The 11,318-nt window shown below is 31.3% G+C and overlaps 1 protein-coding gene across 3 annotated transcripts in view; it reads left to right on the top strand.

The window, feature by feature from the left end:
• Nucleotides 1–11,318, top strand: part of LOC106680808 (putative apoptosis-inducing factor 1, mitochondrial) — a 39,833-nt gene that overhangs the window by 14,461 nt on the left and 14,054 nt on the right. For all 3 annotated transcript variants that reach the window (XR_010844679.1, XM_067051956.1, XM_067051955.1), the window contains 7 exons: nucleotides 1,937–2,070; nucleotides 4,589–4,722; nucleotides 4,803–5,037; nucleotides 6,417–6,546; nucleotides 6,981–7,165; nucleotides 8,620–8,760; nucleotides 9,010–9,121. Coding sequence is in view for 2 of the 3 variants with exons in the window: in XM_067051956.1 (XP_066908057.1) it covers nucleotides 1,937–2,070; nucleotides 4,589–4,722; nucleotides 4,803–5,037; nucleotides 6,417–6,546; nucleotides 6,981–7,165; nucleotides 8,620–8,760; nucleotides 9,010–9,121 (1,071 nt within the window). In the remaining variant the exon portion in view is untranslated. The remainder of the gene's footprint in view (nucleotides 1–1,936; nucleotides 2,071–4,588; nucleotides 4,723–4,802; nucleotides 5,038–6,416; nucleotides 6,547–6,980; nucleotides 7,166–8,619; nucleotides 8,761–9,009; nucleotides 9,122–11,318) is intronic.

Raw genomic sequence — 11,318 nt, 5'->3', positions numbered from 1 at the left:
CATGAAATGGAGTCCCTGAAGTCCCCCTCCTCGTAATCTGCATCCATCTGGCAGGCTTCTCCATTATGTCAGCCTGGTCCATCCTCCTGGTATCAATCTGCATCTTCTGATGACTAATGATGAATGGTCAAACCCTTCATAACATGAAATGGAGTCCCTGAATTCTCCCTCATACTCTCTTCATCCATCAGATAGGTGAAAGCCCGACTTGGCGAGGGTGAAGATCCCGGTTTTCCTCAGCAGCCTTGCTCAATATTCTTCAATGGTGGTGCAATCTACTACCGCATGCTCCACTGTATCAGAGACTCCACAGATTCGGCAGTAGGTGTTGATATTCTTTCCAAAGCTTTAAAACTTCATAGCTTCCCATTCTCTGTCTACAAGTATTCCCTCCAGCTCCCTCGAAAAAGCTCTCTAGTCCTCTGATTGTGTCACTAAGCCTTTCTTTATTTCCAGGGCACTGCCTTTCTCCTCTGTGACTCTGAAGGTTACTTACTACCTGGTGGTCCGAGCTGGTGTCAGACCTCTGTGGAGCCAGAGGCTCATTCATGATTATGTACTGATACTTCACCATACTCTCTTTTACCATTCTTGCTCTAGTGTCTGTGAAAACGAACCACAGGGTTTGCTTTAAAAATTACTATCAGGAAAAAACTGTCACATTTACTCGAGTACTGTACTTGAGTGCATTAACCTCAACAGCAGCTGTTGTATGTATTTATATTTATTTGTTGTGGCGACATGGCAAACAACTTTGCTACCTGGTCTGCTATGGTTAAATTCTTTAGTTTCATCATGTCAGGGGCAAGGTTGATTATCACTATCACTATCACTACCTTATGCCTCCTCTCATGACTGCTTAATATAACCACCCTCGACATTGTACCAAATCCTGTAACTGCATTCTTCCGACAACATGGCTTCTGGATCACCATGATGTCAACTTATTGTAAGTTAGCTCTGTTTGTACATGATCTTGTCTTCAGGCTTTTTTTTTTAACCCCTACTTGGTTATTTTAGAAATAAAAGGTGAGGGAGGAGTTATCTACAGTTAACCAACATATTCTAATAGGAGTGGGGGGGGCTTCTATTGAATAAAAGCCAACCTCTCCAGGCCAGAACTGGTGCCATTGCAGACTTGAGATTGCTAAGATGACACTTCTATTCCCTCAGCTACAAATGGCCCCATCTTTGGTCTGTATTAACCTGCAGGATCTGCAATATATGTGTACTAACTTGGTCTTTTTTGCCTGTTTGATCTTCATCTCCAGTTGTGGGTTTTCCCTGAAATTCCTGCTGTACAGCACACTTGTCCACGTAGTGCTCTATTTCCATACACCACCTATACAAAACACCCATCATGCAGTTATTGTTAATGCAGCCTGAGCTAGGCATTGAGATTATCCACAATGGTCAAGCACTTCCATCCTCCACTGACATAATTCATCAACTGGGTCATCATTTCTCTCAGAGGGTCATCAGTCAGTTCATTCCTCTCTATTATGTTTTCTCAATTTTTTTTCTCCCCCCCAAAATTCACTTTTTAAAGAAAAAACATATTTTGCATGATGTATGTGATGTGCATTTGTACAAATCCTTCAATTGTTAAGTATTCTTCATTTACACAATTTTATGCATTATTCTTAAAATGTGCAGAACTATGCAATATAAAATTTAACCTGTATTATTGATTTACAATTTGAATACATAATTGATCTCCTGGGTGGTATTTTGTGTTCTGCAGAATATGCAATAACTTAGAAATCTGAAGTACTTCTTTACGGAGAATTTTTATATTTACAAAATTATGTTTGGAATTATTTACTAATTTCAATGAATTGATTATATTTCAATAGCACACCTGACTTTCTAAAATAATATTTAAAAAATGATTATGTTTGTTATTTATTTTATTTCTAAATTTCTTCTTTTTTAGCTAATAAAAAACCTTCAAGGTTTCCCTCATTGCCTGAGAGTATTCCAGATGAAGTTCCATATCTCATAATTGGAGGAGGTACTGCTGCCTTTGCTGCATTTAGAGCAATCAAATCATCTGATCCAACAGCAAAAGTAGACTATTAATTAGATATTTTAAAACAGAAAAATTAGTAAGAAGAGATGAATACATATAATTTCTTAGAAATAAACTTGCTGAATAATAAAAATGATTATATTTTTTAAAAAAATATTTTATATTTAAAGTAATAAAAAATTATTAACTGTGTAAAAAGAAGTATGAGATTTTTAGTGGAAAATACATACATTGGCCCATTTTTTACTTCAAGTTGTAATCATCTCTTCTTTTTGAACATTTATCCCCTCATAACATTTTTTTAAAATTCATTTTTAGCTTCTTTCATTAATGTTTTTGTTTATGTTTGTATCAAAATTTCAAAACAAAAAATATAAGATTTGAAAAATAACTGAGTATGAATTTATTTAATTTTACAGAATATAAAGAGGACAAGAAAATGTTGATTTTATCTAATTGTTTGGTGTAAGGATTAAATATAATTGAAAAATTTTGAAATGGGAAAAATTGTTGGGTTAAAAATGAAGGTATTAGGGTTTAGGTGCTGTACTTTTGGTTAGGCCATTTGTAGCCAAGATAGTTGAGGTGTTGGAATTGCAGCAGCACGGGTTCAAATCTGGACTGAGAAGGTTACTTTTATTTCATGGTGATCCCACAAAATGAAAACTTGACCATGGTTAAAAAAAAAAAGTTGGTTACCTCTACATGTCAGATATGACCAGGGAGAAGGTAATAATTAAAAAAAAAAATGCAGTACTTTCAAGTGAATAATAAGTTCTCTGAAAGAAAAAAAGCTTAAAGCTAACCAGTTATCAAAATGTTTTTTTATATTGTTCTATTATATTATATTAATAGAAAAGCTAGATAATGAGAAGATTAACCATCAGGTGCACTTTTTACTAAGCATTAGTAACTACTCTTACTATTTACCATCTACTCTATATGAGGAGCATAATAGACAAAGTTTTCGTCTAAACCAAAGGGGATTCATAATTGGACAACCTGGGTGTCATGTTGATACAAGAATAATTGAAGCTATACTCAAAGATGCCTGGAACAAACAGAAAGATGCTGCAGTGGTGTTCTTGGATGTGACGGCGGCATTTAACAACATAGGTCTTGGTAATACATTAAAGTGTATGGAAGCCAGAGGTGTTTCAACCCTCATAAGAAAGGCAATAGAAGGCCTTCTATATAATAATGTAATAAAAGTCAATCTTTGGGTCAACAAAACCAATACTATTCATGTTCTAAGAGGAGTACCACAAGGTGGGTCACTTTCACCCACACTCTTTGATTTTAGTATAGGTTCTCTATAAATGGAACAATATGATCCAAAAGTCATAGGAAAATACTCTGTGAGTTGGGGTTATTGGTAAACCATCATCAAAGTTCAAGGATTGTCGTAGAGAAGGGAAATTTAATAAAATCAAAATTTTGTTTGGATGTCTGTGAGAGAGAGAGAACCACCCCAGCTCATGTATTGGGTAAGTGTTAGTACAATATGCTACTTGTCATCCACTGACACAATAATAAAAAAAAAGAATATAAACGAACTTTTGGAGAAGAAAAATTATACATGTTTTCAAGAAGCATATTGCGTAGATACAGAGGGCTCTGCAAGGTTTTTAGACATTCTACTGTTTAGTGCAATTGAAAAGGAAGTATTAATAGTTTATCCCACATTAAAATTCAAAATGAATGATCAGGATCAGACCGTCAAGATACAAGCTGAGAAAGAGGACATTTATACAAAATGTATTTTTTACTTACAGGAAACATATACAGAGTAATTTGGCGAAAGATGATTTTTAGTGATAGAGCTTTGGTTTGGAAGTAGATGAACCATCCCTCTTGCTACAAGTAATTTTTTGGAGGGGTTGGGTGTGGAGAAGAACCAGTTCCAGAGCATGGCAGAAACTGTTATTCTGAACTCACTTCAATCCTGCATCATCATTTGTATTAGACTTTGGCAATGTATTATCAACTATGAGTCAAAAAGAGGGAAAAAATGTATTTGACTAGTCACAACTAATTCTCTTTCATCCCTTTTAATATTGTCTATTGAACTGATCAGTATGCTGTATATTATCAACTCTACACAGTTGAACAGCCCTCCAATATTTTCTCTTTTGTAAGCTTTTGTTTTATATTGATCTATTAGACTAGACTTGGACTTTTGTATTGATCTATTCTTCTTATTTCTAGCCCGCAAAAGTAAAATAATGTTATTTTCTATTGACCTACTTAGTTTTTTTTTCATTTTTTTTTTTTTTGTTAGTTATTGTTTTGAGATATATTCCTATTTAATGTAATTACATTTATAATTCTATGTGCCCAAATTCCTAATTCCTTTAACTTGAAGATAATATGAGTTCACTATTTTTCATTGGCTGAATTATAATTAGAGTTGAAAATAAAGCATGTTATAAAAGTATTTTTATTAAAACAAATTTGTTTGATTTAAAATTCTCGTAGGATATAAAACCAGTTTATAAACATTAATATACCTATTGTGATCATTTTTATAGCATTTCTTTTTTGTTTTGTTTTTAGGTACTTGTTGTTACTAATGAATCACATTACCCATACATGAGACCACCATTGACAAAAGAACTTATATTTAATAAATCTAATGAAGAAGGAGATGGTGATTTTAGTTTCATCCAATGGAATGGCAAAAAACGAAGGTATTGAAAAATAATATATAGTGTCATTGTTTATTTCTTAATAAGATTCATTCATAATAGCTGAATGTTGATTTTTTTAGTGTTTTTTTTGAACCAGAAGAATTTTATATGAGCTGTGAAGAATTAATTTCCTCAGAATATGGTGGTGTTGCTGTTGCTCGAGGGTGGAAAATAAAACATTTAGATCATAACAATAAACATGCTATATTAGAAGGGGGAAGAGTGATCAAATATGATAAATGTTTGCTTGCTACTGGTTCATATCCGAAACAGTTGCCTATATTTTCAAAACAGGGTCCTGATTTATTGAAAAAGGCATGTATGTTTTTACCCTCTCATTTTTTTTTATATAAAACTAAAATGAAAAAAATAATAATTATTTTTTTCTTTGATCAATGAAGTGTTAATTTTTTTTTTTATAACTGTTTAATTTAACTGCAGAGTAGGCTTTACTAGGTACACCAGTTAATCATGTGAATTTCTTAAAAATATGTTTTGATATGTTTACAAAATGACATATATATCATTTTGTTTAATTAACAATTTAATAACAATTAACAAATTTGTAAGATGTTTATATAGTAAATATTTTTCACCGTGAAGTTTGAATTTATTTGTCAAAAAAAGAGCGTGTACTAGAAGTTTTAGTTAAAATAAAGTTATGCTGAAAGTTATCATATACTTTGAAAAGCTTATAATGAACTATAAGATTATATTATTTATTATATAATAAATAATATAATCTCTATCTTAATATATTTGTAAATGCTAGTTTAAACTATTTAAAAGTGATGATCTTCATTTGAATAATCTGTCAACCAAAAAAGTTGAAAACCAATGACTGCAAGCATTATTGGATAAAAATTCATCTATATCTCAAAAATAAATCATAGGCTGATCTATGACAACCATGAACATCAACTGTATTTCCCAATCGCTTCTGAAGGAAAGCAATGCTCTACTTTAGATGGGATTAGGAAGATATGGTGTATTAAGAACTCAAACTATTTGACGCTGTTAATATTAGAAGCTGGGAGCGCGGTGGCCACAGGGTAAAGCACGTGGCTGCTAACTCTTAGGACCCGAGTTTAAATCCGGCTGGGCAGAAAATTGTTTTCTGTTATACTGTAGCCGTGAGTCAACTCCTGTGGGTTCTTGGAGCCTTCCTGGAGTCCACCCAACCTCTTAAATTTGGTTATAAATCTGGCGGTAATCTCCTTGCACAACTGTTGGTCTAGTAACAGTACTTCTTTACAAAGTACTGAACCCCTGACCCTTCATGGGTTGTAGCAGTACAGATTTTAATTTAATTTTAATATTAGATGCTACTGACTAAAAATAATCTAGTGAAACCATACTTAGATTGTTAAAAAAAAAATTGGACCTGGGAATTTTTTAAAGTATTTTTTGCTTCATAATGGTTGGAACTTTGAAAAGGCTGGGTTTTATGGCAAGTTGTTCTATTTTAGCAGTACAACTTCTACTGATTTGACCTTCTGAGCATTAGATAAGGACAAAAGTATTTAATATATGTATACAATAAATTATAGTGAAGCAATCTAAAATTTTGCTAACACGTTTGTTGTTTATTAACATATTAAAACGGCATTTTTATGTCTATTATGATTGATATCTGCTTAATATAGAAATTAATAACATAATACCAAATAGTAACTTTTATCATTTGATTTCAGGTTTTATATTATAGGTACCTTGATGACTTTTTACACTTAGAGAGTATTATGAGTGACGAAACTAAGTCAGTAGCTATCATAGGAGGTAGTTTCAGTGGTACTGAACTTGCTGGCTCATTGGCTAGGAGAGGTATGTAACTTTTTGATGTTAAAATAAACAAATATTTTGATATTTCATGTTTATACACATGTTGGCATTCAGAATAAATAAATTATCCAATATATCATTAGAATATATTCCTTTGGGGGATACTGTTTAATAAAATACTGGATAAGATAAAGCTTAGTGTATTTAGATTTTTTGAAATCAATCTCCTAAGAAAAAATAAATACTTATAATTGAAATATATTTATTTTCTGGAATTTTATGTAGGATTAATTATACTTATTTATTTATTTCCATTTTATTATTGAGTAACAGTTAACCTCAGTTGCTGAATATCCTCTACTACCTATTAGGCTTTGACATTCTCACTCAATTTTAAATATATATAGAATTTCTATTCATTTATTTTCATTACTATTATCTGGATAGAAATAATTTTTTGTGGACTGCTATTTTAGGTGTTCAAGTAGTGCAAATTTTTAAGGAAGAAAATCTTTTAGCTAAAATTCTACCAGAATATTTAGCTCAGTTAGTTACCAACAAAATTAAACAAGGAGGTGTAAATGTAATTAATAATGCGAATGTTGTTAAAGCTGAACTTGTAGATAATAAAGTACATTTGACAACTTCGAATGGTGATGTGGTAAGTAATTTATTTACATCATATACATTTAATTTTCAATATGAAATTATTCTATATAAGAGGCTAGAAAGAAGTATTAAATGTTTTTATTTAGCCCTATATGACCATTAAACCTACATCATCTGGACAATTATTTGAATTAGAGAGCATTAAAATTAATTGTTTATTCTTGATATAATTATTTTAAACCAACAGTAAGCAGGATTAATCAAAAATACATATCGATTTACCTTATACAATCTTCTTTTTTAGTAGAATTATTGCTATTGTCATTCCTAGCATACATCATATATGGATGTATGAGGAGAAGATGGTTGGGTGTGCGGTCAATGAAAAACACAAATAAGTACGATTAACTTATTTTAATGTGCCAACATCGTACTTATTTGTGTTTTTCATTGACCGCACCCCCAACCATCTTCTCCTCATTCATCATCCACGTTCAACTATCTCTCATAATCATATATGGATGTAATTCATTATATTCATTTATTCCTCTTAAGTTAATTTCGTCAGTTGTTAAAATATTACCGTCAAAAACTGAAACTGATTCATGTTTTATAATTTAGATCAGTGGTTCCCAACTGGAGTTCCGCAATCCTCTTCTAGGGCTCATTCCACGTGAACTCAACACAGTTTGAACCTTATCGTCTTAAATTTTCTTCAATTTTAAACAGTTTTTGAACCACAAATTGAGACAGGAACGTGTGGTTAGAGACACTGGTCTACATCTTTGTTTCTGTCCTTCCTTTAATTGCAGCCACATTCTATATTCCTGTTTTGTAGATCTGATTTCATAAAACAAGTCTTTTCAGAAAATCAGTGCAGTTCAGTCCAAGACTTGGTTGAGTGTTCATAACAAGGCATTTTACATTGGTGGACTGTCAATCCTGTTCATTAATCTTCTGCTTTACCTTAGGTTGGGACCAGCCAATAGTATCTCATAAGCTAACTTCACTGGCACAGTTGATTGTCATGTTATGTGTAAATTTATGTACTTAAAACTAACCATGTAATTTAAAGTATTTCTTAAAAGTATTATTAAAATAATTATGCTTCAGAATTTAAGACTATTGATCTGATAATTATGTTCAATTTTTATGGCTACTTGGTAATTTATAGTAATTGTTAGGGTTTTTTTAATTGAAATTTCTGTGTGTATGTGTTGAATGATAGGATTAGTGCACTAGTAGTACAATCCTTTAAAGCTTAACAAAAGTAACCTCTGCAAATGATTTTTGCGGAAATATATTTTAAAAACAATCAAGATCACTCCCTTAGGTGCCAGTTATGATGTTTTGTTTCCTTTTGTACTCTTATTTTTTATAGTATAAACACACATCCTTCTTATTAATATTATAATACTGTAATAATTTTTTTTTTTTTAATTAGTTAACTTATTAATTTTAGGAATAGATGTTGGGCATATGAATGTTTTTTTTGTTTTTTTTAAGGTTACTGCTGATCACGTAATTGTTGCTTCGGGCGTTGTACCTAATACTACATTGGCCAGAGGAGCTGGAATAGAAGTGGATAAAAAACTAGGTGGCTATGTTGCTAATGCAGAATTTGAAGTGAGGCGTGATTTATATGCGGTGAGTTAATAAAATGATATGATATATACTGAAATTAGTATCCTCTAAATCTATTCAAGTTTTTAATCCTAAGATATAATTATTGTGAAGGTGGTAGGGTATAGAGAGCGGAACTCTTGGTATGTGTGATAGAAAGGTAGAGCATCTCTGTTCTGTATCATGTATCTTCCATTCAGTTGAATGATTCTTTTTATTATTCATGTTTATCATGTTTTTGTGGATTGTGATAGATTTATATATATTTTTTAGGCAGGTGACTGTGTTTCTTACTATGATACTAAGTTTGGTCGACGCAGGATTGAACATCATGATCATGCTGTTTTATCTGGTAGAGTTGCTGGTGAAAATATGACAGGAAAAGGTACTTTCTAAAATATTCCCTATTATATATAGATTGCATTTTTAAAAGTTTTATTAATCAGTATAATATATGATTAATTACTGTTGAAATAACTTTTAGAATGTGGTTAATTATGATTATAGATAATTTTGATATTTGGTGTATTAACTGTGTGATTCAAGTTTCTTAAACAGCATTTTGCTACTAAATAATTCAAAAACACTATCCAAATTATAGTCTCAAAACATTTATTTCATTCACACGTTTAACATTTCGGCCAATTCGGCCATCTTCAGGGACAATCTTAATTTACTATGAGACATATCATTTAACCATTTTAAAAAACTCCATAAAGGCTATTCTGCCAAGGTCAAAACATTTACATCTAATATGTCAAAAATACATTAAAAATCACAGTCAAATTATTTCTCTTTTACCACTATTTATACACTTATAGAATAATATAAGTGTATAAATAGTGGTAAAAGAGAAATAATTTGACTGTGATTTTTAATGTATTTTTGACATATTAGATGTAAATGTTTTGACCTGGGCAGAATAGCCTGTATGGAGTTTTTTAAAATGGTTAAATGATATGTCTCATAGTAAATTAAGATTGTCCCTGAAGATGGCCGAATTGGCCGAAACGTTAAACGTGTGAATGAAATAAATGTTTTGAGACTGTAATTTGGATAGTGTTTTTGAATTATTTAGTAAAAAATTGCCAGTCTCAAGAAAGAAATTTAAAGATTATAAATAAATAGCATTTTGCTAGTTATATCATGTTCCTGACATGACTGTGATATCGGACGTTGCTTATGAAAAGCTTTTTCTTGGTCATAGATATCTGGTGTGTTCTTCTTTTTTGAAACCATATTCTATTTGTTGACATTTGGCCATAATTTGATCTTTAGTTTGCCTATATTTTCTAAAATATGCTTGTTCTGGAATAATTTCATTTCTAAACTACAGGTACTACATTGGTTTACTGCTGACAATTTTTCAAACAGTTTTCTCCTTTAACTCGGCTGGCCTATAAGCATTTGCGTCAATGGGTTGTCCATATTTTTGTTTTTTTATGTGTTTAAGTATTGCTTCCATTCTGCAATCTGGGAGCACTCCTCTTTTCAAACAAATGTTGAAAAGTATTAAAAAATATTCTTGGTCTTGACTTCATTGGTAACCCTATCATTTCATAAAGATTTGAGCTCTCTTCAGTCCTGGAGTCTTAAATAAATCATTAAGTTGACTTTTTTTATCTTATGAGCTCTTAAATCGAAAGCTTTTATATATTTTCTTATCATGGATTCTGCATGAACTGAACTGCTTACTCTAATTTGTTAAGCCAAATTTCAGCTGTGGCTTTGCCATTAATAGATTTTTCGTTTGTGGACATCAAGGTTTAGAGCAGATTTATGTTCTTATTTAGAGCATTCTTCTTCCGATATACTGTAATATGCTCTTTTTGAGTAAATAATATATTTTTGATGTATAAAGGGTTTTGATATGTTTTATTTTATGTATAATTTTAATATTGTTATTTGTTATTTTAAATTAAAAAGCAAGCTAACCAGTTTTCTTTGTCTAAAAGAAATACGTTGTATTCCAAACAAAGCCAAGATGGCGGTACATATTCTTCAGTCAAGTCCATGTGAGCAGATTCAAATATCATAAAAACTATTTTAACTCTTTCCATCATAATTGAAAATACAGTAAATTAAAGGAAAAATAGAAATCAAGAAATAGTGCAAATGAATAATATTCAGAAAGTAAATCATTTGGAAAAATCCCTAACTGTTGTGCGACAATCGATGTTTACTTGTAACCTCAAGGCAGGTTTCGTTTTTGAGGAGGGACACTCGGGTCTGTGGCGCGGAAGAGAGATGAGGTCATGAGCAAGAAGAGGTGCTCATCAATTTCTGTCCAGAAGAAGAGGAAGCCACCATATTGGACGCGAGAACAAAAGAAAACAGAAGACACCAGGAATCAAGAAGATAGTAGAGCTTGGTTAGTTTTGTTATAACTAAATTAGAATATATTTGTAAAACAGATTTAAATTTAATTAATTGAAATTATTGTAAATCCCTGTTCTGATTGTCTAGTAACAACACGCCCTGAGATTAAGAGTCTTTTTATATTATACAAGTTAAATATAATTCTATTATCTATTTGATATTAAAGTTCTTAATTTGAACCCAAGTTATCTCTTATATTTGAA

The sequence above is a fragment of the Halyomorpha halys genome, unplaced genomic scaffold, assembly GCF_000696795.3.
Source record: "Halyomorpha halys isolate HHAL.00 unplaced genomic scaffold, Hhal_1.1 Scaffold290.1, whole genome shotgun sequence".
Lineage (NCBI taxonomy): Eukaryota > Metazoa > Arthropoda > Insecta > Hemiptera > Pentatomidae > Halyomorpha > Halyomorpha halys.
The sequence above is the reverse complement of the archived record's forward strand: the minus strand, read 5'-3'. Positions and strand labels throughout refer to the sequence as shown.